Source organism: Bos mutus, chromosome 24 (assembly GCF_027580195.1).
Source record: "Bos mutus isolate GX-2022 chromosome 24, NWIPB_WYAK_1.1, whole genome shotgun sequence".
Lineage (NCBI taxonomy): Eukaryota > Metazoa > Chordata > Mammalia > Artiodactyla > Bovidae > Bos > Bos mutus.
The window spans coordinates 58479293-58499769 of NC_091640.1; the positions used below are offsets into that span (position 1 = coordinate 58479293).

General features: G+C 48.5%; 1 protein-coding gene across 1 annotated transcript in view; it reads right to left on the minus strand.

Moving 5' to 3' along the window:
• Positions 1-1440: 1440 nt before the first annotated feature.
• CCBE1 (collagen and calcium binding EGF domains 1) overlaps positions 1441-20477 on the minus strand; it is a 233718-nt gene continuing 214681 nt past the window's right edge. The window contains exons 7-11 of the mRNA XM_070361993.1: positions 16684-16804; positions 12039-12178; positions 11923-11958; positions 11153-11188; positions 1441-10253 (exon numbers count right to left, since the gene is read on the minus strand). Coding sequence (XP_070218094.1) covers positions 10020-10253; positions 11153-11188; positions 11923-11958; positions 12039-12178; positions 16684-16804 — 567 coding nt within the window. The 3' untranslated portion in view covers positions 1441-10019. The remainder of the gene's footprint in view (positions 10254-11152; positions 11189-11922; positions 11959-12038; positions 12179-16683; positions 16805-20477) is intronic.

Genomic DNA, 20477 nt, shown 5'->3' on the forward strand with positions numbered 1-20477 from the left:
CGTGGGACTTTGTTCCAGCAGCCCCAGGAAACAAACACGCATCTCTATTAGTTCCCCAGAACCTTGCCGCTCACCAGCAACTGCCCCCCCTGCCCTGGCCGAGTCGACTGTTGTGTGTGGAGCGCCCAGCAACTGAGCGCAGGCTCCCACTTAGCCCAGCGGGTAACCGCGTTATCCAGATGTGGGCAGGTGGTGAGAATCCGCACCCAAGCTGGGGGGCGGTCCAAAAGCACAGGCAGCCTTTTCACAGCTGTAGTGGCCTGGCCGGGAGGAAATGAAGCGGACTCTGCTGGGAACCAGGACGGGGGCACCTGAGGTTACCAGCCAACCCGCACGCATGGAATATCCACAGGCAATCACCCAGCTTTCGGTTCACTAAGCTGATTGTTCCACCAGGAAGGCTGGAAACATCCTATAGGGAAGGGGTCTTGGAGATTTGCATTGGCTGCTGTTCCATTCGGAGGGTCCATGAAGCTTTTCTCTGCGAGGGCTGGCGGTCTCGTGTGGCCCTGGCGTGGACGCTGTTGAGTGGTGTGTGTGTGAGACGCTCCGCGTGCACGGGGACGGAGAGGCGGGCCCGTGGGCACGAGCTCTTAGCGCTTTTCATTCATAGCACTTATCACAGCTTGTAACTGCATACTTCTGTAATTAATTCATTTTGCCTGGAAGGATCTGTGTCTGTTTTGCCAAAAATCTCTAGGAGGATGGGGATTATGACTCTTTGCTCCCCCGTGTCTGGTTGCACAGGGCAGTGTGCGGCAGACAACAAGCATTTGATAAATATTTGCTAAAGAAAAGTGAGATGTATGAACATAATTTGGGGGCGTTTAAGGCACGCTGATTGAGTGCTGCGTGTTGCTTAGAAACAGCCTTTCATTATGTGACTCCACCTCCCATGTGGCCCAACTGATGAGAATCCCTTTCTTATCTTCACACAAGGGAATTTCAGCTACCATGCATGCAGCTTTTTCCCCAAACTCTATTTTAACCTCTTTTTTAGGTAGTCAGCCTTTTTCCCCCTCCAATGGAAACTTTACATGGAATTCTAATCCCAAACCAATTGAAGGCTGACTTGGTCATGGTGCAGTGGGGGTTGCAGGGGCCGGGGTTGCGGGGGTGGGGGTGGGGGGCCCTCACAAGTTTCTCCTAAAGCATCTCCAAAGGTCTTCAGAGAGTTCTGGGTTGAAAAGCCCACCATGGGGGTCCCGGGGGATTACCCCAACTGGGGAGGTGAGCCTCTGAGCCTCAGATTCAGTGGAAGCTGGGTCCTAAGACCTTGGCTCAGAGTCAAATGCTGGGACTACAGCCAGCCCCCCAGCGGGTAGCCTACCCAGAATGCGGGTTCTGGCTCCTAAGAGAAACTTCTTTGTCCATCACCTTGTATACAGACTTCTTTAGGACTGGGTGTCAGGACAAAACACAGCACAACCATGTAAGAAAAATAACTTTGTTATTAGGCATTTTTCATCTTATCAAAAGCACTTCATAGTATCACATCCATAACTGAATACTAGCTCAGTTGTCATATGGACCTGTTATAAACAATGAACACAGCTGCTGAAGTATGTGGCTAGGCACTGGAGATAAAAATAGAGTCCCGACACACGCGGAATTCCCCAGCGTGCTTGCTTCGAGGATCTCACATAAAGACTGTGAGGTCCCTGGGGAATATGTAAACGGGTCTTTCTTTTCTAGGATATCTCTAAGGCGGTGTTTGTTGCAGGAGCATGTGAAGTCCAGAGTTTTATGCTTTAACAATTACAGTCATTTTTTTTTCTCAAATGGAAAATTATTTTTTGATTTCTTGCGAAACATACATGCTAACTGTGCCAGGAAAATTTTCATCTGTTTCCCTGAACTCATTATTAAAAACTTTAGATGGCTCTATTCTACTAGTTGTTTGGCCTGGATTCCTGTGGATAAATTTCCTATTCAGGGAAGGTTATCTGAAAGATGTTAAGGTTACATACTGAGGCTGCTCTGTGACAGGCTGGAGTCGGGGGAGGGGGGAAATGAGGAGGGGTCTTCTGTCAACCCAGGGAGATGCCTGGTCACCAAGGATACCGTCCCCCACGTGCCTGGGGGCAGGCTTCAGGAGCCGACAGCTGCACGAACCCCAGACAGGGAGGAGGGCCACAGTTGGGGGCCCTCCGCCTGGCACCTGGGGGAGGACACGCCTCCTGCCCATACCAAACGCCAGCGTGCACTTTTTCTTTACCTGCTTGGCTGTGAAACACACTTGTCTGAGTTTATACTAGAAATGACTTTAGTTGGTGTTCATTCCATGGCAGGTGTCAGAGAATAGAGGAGGAGAGATGACAGCCTTCCTTTAGCACTGCCCCCAGGCTTTGGCATTGGAAAGCTTGTAATATCTCCCTTTGCAATTGGAAAGGGAGGAGGATTTTCTTTAACTAAAATGTATCCCCTCCTATTTTGGAAAGGAGAATTTTATGTCCATTGCTTTCTGAAACAGAGCCAATCTATAAAGTCCTATTCTAAGTTCTAGTTATCAGAGTGCAAAACACGGAAATCAACATTTCTGGGAAACACCTTTCCCTCTATGAAACACGAAGCAGATCACTCAGACTAACGAATTTTATGCCCCCTTCTCCCCGAAAGCCTAGTCTATTAGGTTCTAAGCAGAAGTCCTGTTTAGACAGTGAAGCTTGGGTTTTCCATCCATAGCTAAAAGATATATTAGGAATAACAATGCATTATTATATCTTATCTTTGAAAAATATAATTTGGGTATACAGAGTATATATTTTATCCTATGGTAGTAGTCCAAGTTTTGGAAATATGAGGATAAATAATTATTTTACAAGTTGTCCAATCCAGCAGCTTGAGATGATAACATACAGGTTACTGTATATTTTGCTAGAAAATCCTATCCAGAATCGTCTCATAAATCCCAGATATTACCGGCTTCCATTCATCCTGTCACCTAGCTTCTGGCCAAACACACAGTTTAGTTGCATTTTACGACTACTCAATAATATAGAAGAAAAACCCCGATATTTCTACATACAGTTCACTGTTTAAAAGGTAATAAAATTCCTCATTAAAAAAATCAAAGATGAAGCTCATTTCTCATAGAGCCTATGCATATTTTTTTTTTTTTTTAGCATTCATCCATCCACACACTTTAAATACTGCATCCCACAAGCAGGCAAACATTAAATACATTCCAGATGGGAACCAACATCTGCTGGATTCATCTCTGGGAACCCCGGTGGGTGAGGGCTCCTGCGGTGAAGGTTAGGTTCCGGAGAGACTGAAGAGGGCAGGAGGGATCCCAGGAAAGGAGCTCTGAGGAGGCGTCTGCGTTCAGCTGTAGCGTTGGGGTGGACAGCAGCCAGGGACTTGGTGCAGGAAAGAAACAGTGCAGTCAAGTGCTGGTGAAAAACTCGGCCACCAGCTGGCTGATGGAGCCCTGTTTCTAACAGGATGGGGACGAGGGGAGAAAGGCTGGTGTCACTTCAGATTTGCACACGTAGCCCTTCCTGCTGTTCTGAAGGAAGACTGAGAGGTGGCCAGAGAATAGCCACCATGATTGTCTTTAAACAAGCTCTCCCAGGAGAGTGAAATGATGGCGGCATTAAAGGAGATGGAGAAAGAGAAGTAAACACAAACCACCAGGAAATTCAGGGGGACACTGCAAGGTAAGAGAGGGGAACACGAGCAAAGAGAAGCTGTAACAGTGGTCTTGTGTGATGCTCAACACACGGGCAGAGGTCTCTTGAATGGGTCCATGAAACACCATCCTGCGTGTCGAATGACAAAGCAGACATGAAGAACCTGTGAGCTGCCTGTTAAGACCATGAGCTCCCCCAACAACATTCCAAAGGAACAGATGCTCCTAGGGGTCCCTTGAGCACTTGCTCCTGGGGATCCAGAGAAAGCCTTTTTCTGGAATGTGGGTCCCTCTAGGACTCAGAGGTGTAAGAGCAAACACGACTCCAGGGGAAGTTTGGGAATATAGTTTCCAACTGCTTCCTGTGTTTGCTGGGGAAGGGAAATCAAGAAGACCTACAAGAACTGGAACTTGGACTAAATTATGGAAAATTAAGGAAAAATGGGAAGGGTGGGAAGGAAATTTTTGGCAAACGAGGAAGACTATTGTTTTTCCACTCCCCATTCAAGAGATCTTTCAATTATGTATTATTTTCAATATGCTGGCAAGCTTGGCTGGCCCCAGACAAGCGCTTCTCATGCCTGGGCTCCGTGGCTCAGTTGTGTCTGACTCTTTGTGACCCCATGGACTGTAGCCTGCCAGCCCCCTCTGTCCATGGGGATTCTCCAGGCAAGAATGCTGCAGCGGGTTGCCATGCCCTCCTCCAGGGGATCTTCCCAACCCAGGGGTCAAACCTGGGTCTCCTGCATGCAGGCAGATTCTTTACCATCTGAGCCACCAGGGAAACCCAGGAAAAGTGGAGTGGGCAGCCTATCCCTTCTCCAGGGGCACTTCCTAACCCAGGAATTGAACTGGGGTCTCCTGCATTGCAGGCGGATTCTTTACCAGCTGAGCCACCAGGGAAGCCCTCAGTTTACCTGCTTCTGTGATGCAGAGGTGCCCCTGCCCAAGGATCTCCTGTTTACCCCTCACCATCACCCCACTCCCCTGCCAACAACTGAAGCCAAGCAACCTCCTTCCAGGCCTGAGCTCTGCTGTCCATTGAGTCAACCTGGATCACAGCCTAAAGGCATCTGGTGGGCATCTGGTCACAGCCAGGAAACTCTGCACCTCTCCCCAAGGGTCAGGTACCTTTATTTAACAAATAATCTTGTGGTTTACTAAGCAAGCCCACTCATTCAATCAAATACCGGGTTGGCCAGAAATTGCTCCAACATTCGGGAACTTTTTGAACAGCCTAACAGCTTTTAAATGTCCTGGCAAATCAGCAGCTCACTGTTCTTATGAGAGCCAGGGCACTGCACTCACTCACTTTTTGTCTTGAAAACAGCATTTATTCCTACAGCGAGAGTAATTTTCTTCTTTGAATCGGATACTTATAGATAAGTGTGGCATGAACCCTTAACAATCACGTGCGTGGGTGATAAACTGCTTCAGTCATGTCTGACTCTGTGCGACCCCAAGGACAGTAGCCCACCAGGCTCCTCTGTCCATGGGATTTTCCAGGCGAGAATACTGAGTGGGTCGCCTTGCCCATCTCCAGGGGATCTTCCCAACCCAGGGATGGAACCTGCGCCTCTTACGTCTCCTGCGCTGGCAGGCGGGTTCTTCACCACTGGCACCCCCTGGGAAGCCCTCAACAGTCGTATCTGAGTGTCACTATGTGGCCACTTACAGGCAGTCTGTATGGGACTGTGAGTTTTCTCCATCCATTCTAATCTCCACTCCTCTTCTGTCTTTAATCAAAATTACTAAAGTATTAGTTGCTCAGTTATGTGCAACTCTTTGCAATCCCATGGACTGTAGCCTGCCAAGTTCCTCTGTCCATGGGATTCTCCAGGCAAGAATACTGGAGTGGGTTGCCATTCTCTTCTCCAGGGGATCTTCCTGACCCAGGGATGGAACATGGGTAAACAAGGTTGGGTAGGAGGATAGAATATTTTAAATCTGTCAGATTGACAAGGAAAAAGAATTACCCACCGAGGCAAATACAGATTGCCGTTTCCCCCTTTTCACTAAAAACGGGTAATTTTGATATGGAGGTGTAGCAGTCTATTTTGGGATATGCATCTATATATTTTTTAAATAAATAAACTAATTCTGGAGTGACTGTGAGGAGATACCCCATGTCCAAGGGCAAAGGAGAAGCCCCAGCAAGATGGTAGGAGGGGTGAATTCGTGTTTAGAATCAAACCCCATTCCCGCCAGAGATGCTCAGAGCGCCCAAACAAGGGCACCAGGACCCAGGGACCCACAGAGACTGAGCCAGAGCTGTGTGCGAGCGTCTCCTGCGGAGGTCCGGGCTGGCAGTGGGCTCCCGCAGGGGCGGGGGCTCTGGGTGCAGCAGACCTGGGCCTGGCACAAGCCCTCTTGGAGGAGGTCGCCATTAACCCATCGTAGAGCTGCCAGAACTTGCAGAGGACTGGGAAACAGACTCTTGGAGGGCACAACAGAACCTTGTGCACCAGGACCCAGGAGAAAGGAGCAGTGACCCCACACGGGACTGACCCAGACTTGCCCAGGAGTGTCCAGGAGTCTCTGGCGGAGGCGTGGGTCGGTGGTGGCCTGCTGCAGGGCTGGGGGCACTGAGTGTAGCGGTGCCTGCATGGGACCTTTTGAAGGAGGTCGCCATGATCTTCATTACCTCCACCTTAGTTTGGCCCCAGTCAAATAACAGGGAGGGAACACAGCCCCACCCTTCAACAGAAAATAGGACTAAAGATTTACTGAGCATGGCCCCACCCATCAGAGCAAGACCCAGTTTCCCCCTCAGTCAGTCTCTCTCATCAGGACTTTTCCATGAGCCTCTTATCCTTCTCCATCAGAGTGCAGACAGACTGAAAACCACAATCACAGAAAACCAGCCAATCTGATCTCATGCACCACAGCCCTGTCTAACTCAGTGAATCTATGAGCCATGCCGTGTAGGGCCACCCAAGACGGACGGGTCATGGTGGAGTTCTGACAAAACGTGGCCCACTGGAGGAGGGAACGGCAAACCACTTCAGTGTTCTTGCCTTGAGAACCCGATGAACAGGATGAAAAGGCAAAAAGATAGGACTCTGAAGATGAACTCCCCAGGTCGGTAGGTGCCCAATATGCTACTGGAGATTGGTGGAGAAATAACTCCAGAAAGAATGAAGGGATGGAGCCAAAGAAAATACAACACCCAGTTGTGGATGTGACTGGTGATGGAAGTAAAGTCCAATGCTGTAAAGAGCCATATGCATAGGAACCTTGAATGTTAGGACCATGAATCAAGGCAAGTTAGAAGTGGTCAAACAGGAGCTGGAAAGACATTTTTAGGAATCAGTGAACTAAAATGGACTGGAATGGGTGAATTTAACTCAGAGATCATTATATCTACTACTGTGGGCAAGAATCCCTTAGAAGAAATGGAGTAGCCCTCATAGTCAACAAGAGTCTGAAATGCAGTACCTGAATGCAATCTCAAAAATGACAGCATGATCTCTGTTCATTTCCAAGGCAAACCATTCAGTATCACAGTAATCAAAATCTATGCCCCAACCAGTAATGCTGAAGAAGCTGAAGTTGAATGGTTCTATAAAGACCTACCAGTCCTTCTAGAACTAACACCCAAAAAAGATGTCCTTTTCATTATAGGGGACTGGAATACAAAAGTAGGAAGTCAAGAAACACCTGGAGTAACAGGCAAATTTGGCCTTGGAGTACAGAATGAAGCAGGGCAAAGGCTAACAGAGTTTTGCCAAGAGAACTCACTGGTCATAGCAAACACTCTCTCCCAACAACACAAGAGAAGACTCTACATATGGACATCACCAGATGGTCAACACCGAAATCAGATTGATTATATTCTTTGCAGCCAAAGATGGAGAAGCTCTATACAGTCAGCAAAAACAACACCTGGAGCTGACTGTGGCTCAGATCATGAACTCCTTATTGCCAAATTCAAACTTAAATTGAAGAAAGTAGGGAAAACCACTAGCTCTTCAGGTATGACCTAAATCAAATCCCTTATGATTATACAATGGAAGTGAGAAATAGACTCAAGGGATTAGATCTGATAGAGTGCCTGAAGAACTATGCACAGAGGTTCGTAACACTGTATAGGAGGCAGTGATCAAGACCATCCCCAAGAAAAAGAAATGCAAAAAGGCAAAATGGTTGTCTGAGAAGGCCTTACAAATAGCTACTAAAAGAAGTTAAAGGGCAAAGGAGAAAAGGAAAGATATACCCATTTGAATGCAGAGTTCCAAAGAATAGCAAGGAGAGATAAGAAAGCCTTCCTCAGTGATCCGTGCAAAGAAATAGAGGAAAACAATAGAATGGGAAAGACTAGAGATCTCTTCAAGAAAATTAGAGATACTAAGGGAACTTTTCATGCAAAGATGGGCTCAATAAAGGACAGAAATGGTATGGACCTAACAGATGCAGAAGATATTAAGAAGAGATGGCAGGAATACACAGAAGAACTATACAAAAAAGATCTTTACAACCCAGATAACCATGATGGTGTCATCACTCACCTAGAGCCAGACATTCTGGAATGCGAAGTCAAGTGGGCCTTAGGAAACGTCACCACAAACAAAGCTAGTGGAGGTCATGAAACTCCAGTTGAGCTATTTCAAATCCTGAAAGATGATGCTGTGAAAGTGCTGCACTCAACATGCCAGCAAATTTGGAAAACTCAGCAGTGGCCACAGGACTGGAAAAGGTCAGTTTTCATTCCAATCCCAAAGAAAGGCAAACCAAAGAATGCTCAAACTACCGCACAATTGCACTCATCTCACACGCTAGTAAAGTAATGCTCAAAATTCTCCAAGCCAGGCTTCAGCAATACGTGAACTGTGAACTTCCAGACGTTCAAGCTGGGTTTAGAAAAGGCAGAGGAACCAGAGATCAAATTGCCAACATCTGCTGGATCATCGAAAAAGCAAGAGAGTTCCAGAAAAACATCTACTTCTGCTTTATTGACTATGCCAAAGCCTTTGACTGTGTGGATTACAATAAACTGTGGAAAATTCTTAATGAGATGGGAATACCAGACCACCTTACATGCCTCCTGAGAAATCTGTATGTGGGTCAAGAAGCAACAGTTAGAACTGGACATAGAACAACAGACTGGTTCCAATTTGGGAAAGGAGTACGTCAAGGCTGTATATTGCCACCCTGCTTATTTAACTTATATGCAGAGTACATCAAGAGAAATGCTGGACTGGAAGAAGCACAAGCTGGAATCAAGATTGCCGGGAGAAATAGCAATCACCTCAGATATGCAGGTGACACCACATTTATGGCAGAAAGTGAAGAGGAACTAAAAAGCCTCTTGATGAAAGTGAAAGAGAAGAGTGCAAAAGTTGGCTTAAAACTCAACATTTAGAAAACTAAGATCATGGCATCTGGTCCCATCACTTCATGGTAAATAGATGGGGAAACAGTGGAAACAGTGAAAGACTTTATTTTTTTGAGCTCCAAAATCTCTGTAGATGGTGACTGCAGCCATGTAAATAAAAGATGTTTGCTCCTTGGAAAAAAAGTTATCACCAACCTAGACAGCATATTCAAAAGCAGAGACATCACTTTGCCAACAAAGGTCCATCTAGTCAAGGCTATGGTTTTTCCAGTAGTCATGTATGGATGTGAGAGTTGGACTATAAATAAATCTGAGCACCGAAGAATTGAACTGTGCTGTTGGAGAAGACTCTTGAGAGTCACTTGGACTGCAAAGAGATCCAACCAGTCCATCCTAAAGGAAATCAGTTCTGAATATTCATTAGAAGGACTGATGCTGAAGCTGAAATGCCAATACTTTGGCCACCTGATGCGAAGAACTGACTCATTGGAAAAGACTGTGATTGAAAAGATTGAGGGCAGGAGGAGAAGGGGATGACAGAGGATGAGATGGCTGGATGGCATCACCAACTCAATGGACATGAGTTTGAGTAAGCTCTGGGAGTTGGTGATGGACAGGGAGGCCTGGCGTGCTGCAGTCCAGAGGTCACAAAGAGTTGGACACAACTGAGTGAGTGAACTGAACTGAAACTCACATTTTCTTAGAACTCTTTCCCCCTTTTTGATAGTGTGCCAAATTTTAAGATAATGTGAGTACCTAATTCAGAAATTATAAGTCCCTGGAAAATAAGGAATTCAAAGAAAAGCTGCCCTGTAGATTCTCTGGGGGAAGCACTGAAATCAATCATTTCGTTCCTGGTGTCTTTAGGATGTCTAGCAGGAGACTGTAAACAGTGTCTGGAAGAGGAGAAGTAGGAAGAAGAAAGGGAAAGAGTAAAGAAAATAAAAACGTATCTCTTTTTAGGTCTCCAGTGATGTTTTGTTTTTGTTCTTTGGAGGATTTCACTGCAGGGGAAAACACTCTTCCTTTGGCATGACGATGTGGGATGCGCTAAGGATAGAAGTCTCTGGCGGCTCCGGAGGCTCTTGTCTCAGTTCTTCCGGGGGCGTCATCTCCAGAGCCCATGTCCAGGGTCTCTGGATAGCTGGGAAGTTCCTGCGGTGGCGGGGACTCCTCTACTGAAGAGTGGGTCCGGCGCCCGAACACCTGTTCCTGCAGTTCGGTGATGTCATTACGGATTTCCGCCAGCACGATCAGCAGGAAATCGAAAGAACCGGGGGGTCCCTGCACAGGAGAGAAGAGTCAAACCAGACGACCAGAGACCTGCCCCATGGCTGACCCAGGGCTCCCGGAGGTGCCGTGGCCGGCCGCCCTGCCATGTGCTGGTGACCACCTCGCCAACTCTGTGTCTCAAACGGGGGAAATGTCAGGCCCATAAACAACAGCTGGCGGATGCCGCCCTGTGCCCCTTTACCTCCCAGATGCGCTGTGGTGGCACACGGACCTCTCCTAGCTCTCAGACTCCGTCAAATCTTGTAGAATGATGAAATCTGAGAATACCCCTCCTAGGTTACCTTCCAAAGAACCCTAGGAGGCGCAGAGCAGTGGTTAAGAGGCTGGGCTTCTTTTGGATTTGAACCTCAGCTCTGCCACTTCGGATGTTGTAAGATACACCTGGAAACAGACTTAGGACATGCTAGGGTTTGGAATCTTAAGAGAAGACATGCCAAATAAAGATTGTCATCATTGCTGTTTAGTCGCTAAGTCATGTCCAAGTCTTTGGCGATCCCATGGACTGTAGCCCGCTAGGTTCCGCTGTCCATGGAATTCTCCAGGCAAGAACACAGGAGCCATTCCCTTTCTCCAGGGGGTCTTCCAAACCGAGGGATCAAACCCACGTCTCCTGCATTGGCAGGTGGATTCTTTACCGATGAGCCACCAGGGAAGCTCAAATAGAGATTAGCCATGACAAAAACAAACAAAACCAGGAAGTGGATTTTTAAAACCCAACCAGGTGCAAAAGGCTCTTGTGACTCTTCCTGTAACCACGAAGCTACCTGTGGCCAGGCTGAGCCACAGCTGCAAGGGGCCGGCTATTGTTAACAAACCAACTAGGAAGGCTCCCCCGAGAGGGAGCCCCGAGCGCGCCGCCCTGGGGAAGCAAGACAGGTGGGGCTACTTACTGGAGACCCTCTGGGGCCCGGTGCGCCTCTTTCCCCCTGAAAAGAGAAGGGTCGGGGTTAGCGTCTGGGCCACATGGGTGCCAGCACCCCCGCCTCCATTCAGACCCCACCACTACCATCTCCCCACTCAAGGCAGCCAGTATCTCCTACAGGAAGCAAATGCCAGCTTCCCGCTGCACTCTTGGGGCCGCTGCTCTGAACCTAAAGGCTTGAGTTAAGTGCCTCGCATTTCCATTTCCCCAGGGGCTGTGTGTTTTCCAAGCAGATCCTAAAGGAAGGAAGCTGGTGTTTCCAGGCAGCGTGTGGAATGGCTTAGAAGCTTCTAAAGTAACTCACACTGACTTTTTTATGAGGCCAGTGGGGCACGCAGCCCCCCAGAGCGAAACCACCCACTTGCACAGGCTGGAACTTCTCCTGTTCTTGACTTAAACACAGCAAAGAAATTAGGAACACACGTAAAACAGCCCCACAGAGAAGCCTGGCTAAATAGAAAAACATGCTACCATGACAACCAGGAGGCTTAATGTTTATAGGGGTTGTTTTTTCTTCCAAGTGGTTTTTGCGGCTGTTTTTGTTATTATGGTTGTTCTAGATCTTAAGAAAATGGCTTTTTAGATTTTCCTCCCAGCTTTGGGGACAAAAAGTATATCTGTGTCTCAATTCGGCCACATGCAAAGCGGGTCAGTGAATCGTGCTTGAGCTCCAGGTGATGCTGCAAGCAGGTGGAGACTGAGGAACCGAGGCGTGTAAGGGCCACTCGGAAGACTCACCTTAGAGCCATCTCTTCCTGGGGCGCCTGGCGGACCCTACAAGGCAAAGGGACCTCGTTTAGCAGAAGGCACACGCGTTCCCCAACCACGGATGGAAGCGCTGGTGAAATACTGACCACAGGGCCCCTCCGGCCTTGCTTAATGTGGGACAGGTCGGGAGATGGTCCCACGGGTCCCATCGAGCCCCGCGGGCCAGGCTGCCCTGGGGGGCCTGGGATCCCTGGGAAGCCGGGGCTCCCCTTTGGTCCTGGTGAGCCTGCAATCAAAGAGCATCTCGTTAGTCCACAGCCCAGGAGGAGGACAAGGACTCTGGCTGGCTGACAGTCCAGGCGCCCCTTGCAGCTGTTTCTCTTTGCACTCTGACCTTTGCCTTCTGACCTCTCCACTGACATGTCCCATAGGCATTTTGATCATGACCAAAAACTGCTGTCCGTCCCCATTCTAAAACATTTCTTGTATTGAAATACTGTTGACTGACAATGTGTTAGTCTCAGGCGTTCAGCGAATTGATTCAGACTTCACACTCCTTTCATGGAACTCCCATCCCCACTCATTCAAGCCAGAAACTTGGGAGTCTTCCTATAAATACCTCTATTTCCATAAGCTCCTCATCCAATCAGTGACCATTTCACCTCTTCCACATCTTTCACCTCCTTTAAGCTCTTTAATTTCACCAGTCTCGAGACCATCTGCTCTCACCATCCCCCATCACTGCAGGGCAGTGGTCAGTGGAGCTGGGGAGCAGCTGGGGTACAGGTTTCAACAGCAGGGGGACCTGCCTCTGAATCGTGGACAAGCTTCCTGACCTCTGTGAACCTTCGTTCCTCATCCGTAAAGCAGGGCTAATAAGAATCTGCCTTACAGAGCAGTTTGGCTGTTGTTTAGTCGCTAAGTCGTGTCCAAATCTTGAGTAGCCAGCAAGGCTCCTTAGTCCATGGGATTTCCCAGGCGAGAATACTGGAGTGGGTTGCCATTTCTTTCTCCAGGGGATCTTCCCACCCCAGGGATTGAACCTGCGCCTCCAGCATTGCAGGCAGATTCTTCACTGTCTGAGCCACCAGGGAAGCCCATAAAACAAATATATACCCACTGCTCGCGGCCCGCCCCCCGCCCCCCACCAAAGTAACAGAATCCTCCCATCAAAGGAATCTGAAAACTTGGAGACCATGGAACACGAGAGGCAGAGTCAGTGCCAACACACCCAAACCTGGCTCAGTTACTCATTAAACTGACCCGGTTCTTCTGGCGAGCAGCCTGTGTACCCGTCCCTGGGAGCAGTTACTATGTACCCAGTCTCCACTGTTCCTCTGCAAACAGTATCTGGCATTCAAATCAAAATTTTAAGGCACATTATAAAAAACTCAAACCAACACCCAGACAAAACTACTCTCCTCAAAATTAAACAACTCCCATTCAAGAAATTCAGCAATCAACAGAAACAGACTCAGAGGCAACCAGATGTTAGGGTTATCATACAGGGACTTAACGATAACAACACATGCTAAAGATGCTAGAGGAAGGCAGTTTGCCCGAACAGACGAGAGAGTTTCAGCTCTAGTTTCGCTTTTGTCGTCTGTGCTCCTGGTATCATAAGCACGAAATCATTGCCGATGTCGTGAAAGTTCTCACCTATGTTTTCTCCTAGGAGTTTTACAGTCTCAGGTCTTACATTTAGGTTTTTAATCCACTTTGTATGTGGTAGAAAGCAAGGGTTCAACTTCATTCCTTAGCATAGGGAAGGATGCTGTGTTCTAACCCTTTTTAGACCGTCAACTTTAGGTGGGCATGGTTGTATTTTAATTGTGAGCACGCTCTCAGAGAAGCCCAGGTACAGGAAAGGCTGTTCAGTAGATGTTTCATGTCAAATGACTTTAACGAAGAGGCTGGGCTGATTGCTGTGCTGTCCCTATTTCTCAGCGATGTATTCCTTAATGCTATACAGATTCCTCTCTTTCAAACACACACAGGAGTTCCTTTTTGGTGGTACATGGCTCCTACAATTGGCAGAACACAGTGATAGAATGGAATGACTTTCAGGCACTGGAAAACAAAACAAAAAAACCCCCAAAGACTTTAGACTTATCATATTTGGGGAAGTCTTTTCTAGCTCACAAAATAGTTAAGCCAACATTAAAGGCTTAATTATTCCATCCAAGTATGTGTCACTCCCCCTCCTCTAAATGCTGGTTCCAGGTACATCCTTGAAAGCGTTTACCTGGGAAGGGGACCAGCTCCCTCTCATAACAAAATACTTTACCTCTAAAACATAAGGACAGGCCAGAGATCATATCTTACCTTCATTTAGGCAACGAGCTTTAGAGATCGCGTGTCAAGTGCCTTTAAACTGCGGGGCTTTGATGAGCAAATGTCAGCACCTTCCATCTGACAGTGAGGGGCAGAGAGCAGCCAAAGGACTCCTACCTAGCAGAGCTCCTGGCTTGCTGCCCCAGGCTGTGACTCACCAGCCTTCAGGACTGGAATGGGAGTTAAGGGGAAGAGAATCCAGTATCTCCCTCTAGCTGCCCTAACACACCTCGGTGGAGAGCATCACACACCACGATGCTAGAAGCCAGGAGGGGGGCAGGAAACAGGACTGGAGGAGAAAGCAAGGGCACTGCTGGAGCTCGTCCTTGGTGACTTTGCCCCAGCAAGGCCCCTGGGCAGCTCACACTACGCTGGAAACCAGATGGCGAGACTGGCATGGAAAGCCTGCAGGTCATTCATTCAGAAAGAGGCCAATGGCTCCCCTGTTCCTCGAATGTCCTTATTGGAGTGATATGCAGACTGGCCTGAGGATGAATTTTCTCCAGGGAAGCAGAGCAAGAACATTTTCTTAGAGAAGGATGGAGAACACTGTGCTAAGAATCAATGCATAAGAAGGGACCCAAGCTTACTCAGAAGCAGCGAGAGGCTGCCTGTGTGTGGTGTCTGCTGGAGAAAAGAAGTCAAGGGAATGAACGAGGGGAGAAACCAAAGTCTTGGACCAGCTTTTGGTCTTGGTCTCTCTACAGACTGAGACCCAGGAATCTGGGTTTTGATGGAAACCGGGAGATGAAGATGTTAGTGGAGAAGAAAACACATAGTTTAGAAAGCATTTTGAGCCTTTGTTGTTGCTGACCTTCCATCGTAAAACCTGCCGATGTCCTTGCAGCTTGGACTGGTCCTACCTTTCATGTGTGTCAATGTCCAGCTTGAGCCCCAAGTCCCCTGGTCACCGCAGGCTACACTGATCTCTCCCTTCTTTAAGCTTCCACAGCTGGGAGCACCTGAATTCTTTAGTTGGGGGAGACAGGTACTGTGTCACTCCACTTGCTTTCATTCCGAGTGCTTTGCTGTCCCCATTAAAATGTCAGGAGTCACAACACCCAGCTCACTGCTAGACGATGAGCAGTGGGGATAAGATGTCCAGGTCTCAGAACATTTGCTAACCCTAATAATATTTCCTTCACTAGTATGGAAAAAAAAAATACTGATCTATCTGTGGAGAGACTCATAATAAAAGAGAAAACGTCCCGTCACTGTTTTGAGTTCTTGTTGCATATTTCCCGATGTAAAGACAGGATGTTTGGGATTTTGTTCAGAGTGCAGGGGGGAATCTCCAAAACGGTATGCTGAAGAAGCCAGACAAAATAATAGATTCCTTTTCGTGAAGTTCTAGAATAGACAAAACTGCAGCGACAGAAAGCAGGTTGGTGGTTACCTGGAGCTGAGGATGTAGACTGCCAGGGGCACAAGGGCACTTTCTGGGGGTGATGGAGAGTTTCTATATCTGGATGTAGACCAGATATAAGGTGGTGCTTAGTAAGGGCTTGATACAGGGTGCGCACAGGGCTTCCCCACTGGCTCAGCAGTAAAGAAGCAGCCTGAGACAAAGATGACGCAGGAGACTCGGAGTCGATCCCTGGGTCGGGAAGATCCCCTGGAGGAGGGCATGGCAACGCACTCCAGTGTTCTTGCCTGGAGAATCCATGGACCGAGGAGTCTGGACAGCTACAGTTCAAAGGATTGCAGAGTCGGACACGACTGAAGTGACTGAGCACATGTAGAGTGCAGGCATATGTGAAAACTCGTCCAACTGTAACTTGAGTGTGTACATTTTATCGTATACAATTGTATCTCAGTGAGGGTGACTTAATGAACTGAAATGTAGAGACAGATATAAAAATAAATATCAATGTAAGTGTGTTGACCAATAATAGGAGGAGGAGGAGAGAGGACTGGAAAACAGTGGGACGAGGCTGGCCATGAATCGTGAGAGCAGCTGATGAGCCCAGAGGGGTTCAGCACACCATCTGACGTTCACACATGCTAATGTTAAAAAGTTTTCATTTGTTTCCCTGTAACCTAACAATGACCTTTACGACCCCGGTCCAGTCCAGGACGATGACTTTTCCCCTGATGACTGTTGGTCATTTGTTTGTCCATTTCTTGCACACTGGCGTGGGCGTTCCCTGGACCCTGGCTTCTGCTCCCACCCATGGAAGCTAAAGAACTCCGTCCCATCCCACTAAAGGTGAGCTCCTGGCAGGCTCTGGCTGGTGAACCTACAGCCCTTTCATGCTCCTCTTCACTGCTCAGCTGGTAAAGAATCCGCCTGCGATGCGGGAGACCTGGCTTCGATTCCTGGGTTGGGAAGACCTTCTGGAGAAGGGAAAGGCTCCCCACTCCCGTATTCTTGCCTGGAGAATCCCATGGACTATCCATGGACTTGCAAAGAGTCGGACGTGGCTGCCTGACGCTCACATTCACGTTCATACTCACCAGGGGGGCCCTGGCCCCCAGGCAGGCCAGGAGGACCTGGAAGGTAGGCGTTTGAGGCCAGTGCCTTGTGACCAGTGATGTACTTGCCCAGGTCGGCAGCGCTGTTGGGGAGCAGGGCAACCTGCAAAGAGAAGAGGGACCTGGGTCAGGAGACGGTGCCGGGCCCACTGCAGGCAGCCCCACTGCAGGCGGTGTGTGGCAGAGGCTTCACAGCCTGCCCTGGCTTCTTTCCCCTTATCCGAACCCGTCAGAGCCAGAAGGGCTGGAGAGACCCTCCTTCTAAACCCAGAGGCCTTCCAGTCAACACAACTTGCCTGAGAGTGCTCAGCTGCTTAGTGGGCGACCCTGGATCGGCTGCAGTCTGCCTGAATATCATTAGACTCATGAATGCCATAATTAACACAGTCGATCTGCCTCAGGCTTTCCGTTAAGCTCTTTATGTATCAAATATTTGAGAAACTACTACATGCCAGGTACCGTGCTCGGTTCTAAGGTGACCACGGTGACCAACACATGGTCTCGGCTCTGAAAGATCTCAGCCTTGGGAGCCAGGAAAACATGGCTCACAGGTCACCTGCGTGCTCAGGTGGTCGGGAAACTCTACAATATGTCCACAAAGGTCGGGCACTCTTCCCTTTAAAAGTGTCCAACTCTTTGCGACCCCATGGACTGTGGCCCGCCAGGCTCCTCCATCCATGGGATTCTCCAGGCAAGAGTACTTGCCCTTCCCTTCTCCAGGGGATCTTCCTGACCCAGGGATTGAATGCGGGTCTTCTGCATTGCAGGCAGATTTTTACTGTCTGAGCCACCAGGGAAGCCCTTTACAAGGTGGAGGCTAAATTTTCACCCACTGTGTTTAGGTACCTAATGAACAGGAAAAGACATAATCGACAGTGTGAACCTTCTGAGACAACATCTTAAAAGACTTGCTGCCTCCCCCCACCCGAGCCCTTTTAGTTCAGTTCAGTTCAGTCGCTCAGTCGTGTCCAACTCTTTGCAACCCCATGGACCACAGCACACCAGGCTTCCCTGTCCATCTCCAACTCCCAGAGTTTATTCAAACTTATGTCCATTGAGTCGGTGATGTCATCCAACCATCTCATCCTCTGTGGTTCCCTTCTCCTCCTGCCTTCAATCTTTCCCAGCATCAGGGTCTTTTCAAATGAGTCAGTTCTTCACATCAGGTGGCCAAAGTATTGGAGCTTCAGCTTCAACGTCAGTCCTTCCAGTGAATATTCAGGACTGATCTCCTTTAGGATGGACTGGTTGGATCTCCTGCTCTCTCCCTCTCAGATTTCAGGGGCTCATTCTATGAGAAGCCAGAGAAACCTCAGACATGAATGATTTTTGCATTCCTCAAGGCCAGGAATCAGTGAGACCTTTGCTAAGAACTAAATGCTTTGAACGTCCATTTCCTGACAGAAAATGCCCGCCATTAGAACTGGGAGGATTACACCAGTGTGTATCAGGGGCCCAGGAGAGGAGCTGGAACATATAAGTGGGAGTGAAAGTATCAGTCGCTCAGTCGTGTCTGACTCTCTGTGCGACCCCACAGACGGTAGCCCACCAGGCTCCTCTGTCCACGGGAGTCTCCAGGCAAGAATACTGGAGTGGACTGCCATTTCCTCCTCCAGGGGATCTTCTCCACCCGGGGATTGAACCCGGGTCTCTTGCAATGTAGGCAGATTCTTTACTGTCTGAGCCACTAAGGAAGCCATACTAAGTGTTTGGTAAATGGCAGCTCTTGTCTCTTCCTTTCAGAAAGCTGACTCAGGGGTGTAAAATCCAAAGGAGATTGTGTTTCTGAGGGTCAGAACCCCCGAGTGAAGGGAATTTATAAGGAAAAGTACTGTAGTGAGAGGACAGAGGGGGCAACACTGGCCCCTGAAGGCTGGTCCAGTGTTATTATCTGCTTCTGAACTGAAGAGGAGAAGTGAACTGAAACGTGAGGAGAACTGAAACGTGAATCTCACGTACGGGCTTCAGCATCAGGCAGATCTATGCTTAAGTCTCAGTCCTGCCACACTAAAGACGTTTGCTCTCTGGAAGGAAAGCTATGTTAAATCTAGACAGTGTACTAAAAAGCAGAGGCATCACTTTGCCGACAAAGGTCCATCTAGTCAAAGCTATGGTTTTTTCCAATAGTCACGTATGGATGTGAAAGTTGGACTATAAAGAAAGCTGAGTACCAAAGAATCGATACTTTTGAGCTGTGGTGTTGGAGAAGACTCTTGAGGGTCCCTTGGACTGCAAGGAGATCAAACCAGTCAATCGAAAAGGAAATCAACTCTGAATATTCACTGGAAGGACTGATGCTGAAGCTCCAATACTCTGGCCACCTGATGTGACGAGCTGACTCACTGGAAAAGACCCTGATGCTGGGAAAGACTGAAGGCGGGAGGAGGAGGGGCAGCAGCAGATGAGATGGTTAGACAGCATCACGGACTCAGTGAACAGGGTTGAGCAAGCTCTGGGAGACAGCGGAGGACAGGGGAGCCTGGCGTGCTACAGTCCATGGGGTTGCAAAGAGTTGCAAACGACTGAGCGATTGAACGACAACAAACTGCTGCGATCTGCCTGTGGGACCCTGGCAAGCTACAGAGCCTGGTTTTCTCATCTATAAAACAAGGTCATAATATCCACCTACGACGGGCTGCTGGGAGGAGGAAAGTGACGGAAGTCTTAAATGTGCCTGGCTCAGCGCCCAGACTAATAATCACCAGCACCTACAACCACAGACACAGTGCAGATGCTGCAAGGGGTGGGGTGTGGGGGTCGGGGGTTGCTCCTGGCTGTTTGTAGGTAGCCGTGTGACTCTGGGTGGGTCCCTTCGCCTTTCCAGGTTCTCATCTTCATGTCTATAAAACTAGAGGTTTGGACCAGACGAGCAAGTCTTTGGATGAAAATGTTATAACCAAGCCCAGCCCACTCCATGCCCTGTCCAGCTTTCTTTGCTTCCTTGTAAAGTTCGTGAGGTGACCCCGTCAACATCGACCTCAGCTTCCTGGCTGGCCTCCTGCTGGGTAATTACCTCCTGGCTCCCGCCAGTTAGACCTCTAAGTGTCCGCAGGACGAGCACAGAGTAAACTCGCTGGGTCTGGGAGGCAGTTGGCCAGAAATCCTGGCTTGACGTTCTACACAGACATGTTTGGGAAGAAGTTTGTAAGAAGAGTCTGCATTTCTCATGGGTTCCAATCAGTCAGTGGAATTATGGATATCAGTATCTCATGCTAGCCTTTGTAATAAAGCACCTACCTCGCAGGGCTACTGGGACAAATGAGGTGCGGCCTGTAAAGCACTTTATTAGCACTTATAATTCACGTTTCTTATATTCTGGAGAACATTTACAGAGCTCTTTCTAGGTGGCAGGGACTATTCTAAGCCCTTTATAAATATTTACTCACTTGATGATTATGAAGTCCTATGTAGTACGTATTACTGTTATCTTCTTTTTCTAGAACTGTGACACAGAGAGGTTAAGTCACTTACCCAGGGTCACACAGCCAGAAAGTAGTGGGGCTAGGGCTTAAACCAAGCGCATCTGCTTCTGGAATCTGTGGTCCTCACTACAACACCCAGCTGCCTCTCTTCCTGTTACTCATGATACTCGGCAAAGCAGCCTGCCATCACTTTCAAGCGGATTAGTCTTCCCAGGCCTCCTGAGAAGACCCATTGTACAGAGCAGCTAGACTGAGGTCGCAGAGGAACGTTGAGAAGCCACAGTCTGCTGGCAAGAAAGGCTGCGCTAGAGTGAAGGAGCAGCCGCCAGCTTGCAAAGCTGTGCACGCTTGGGA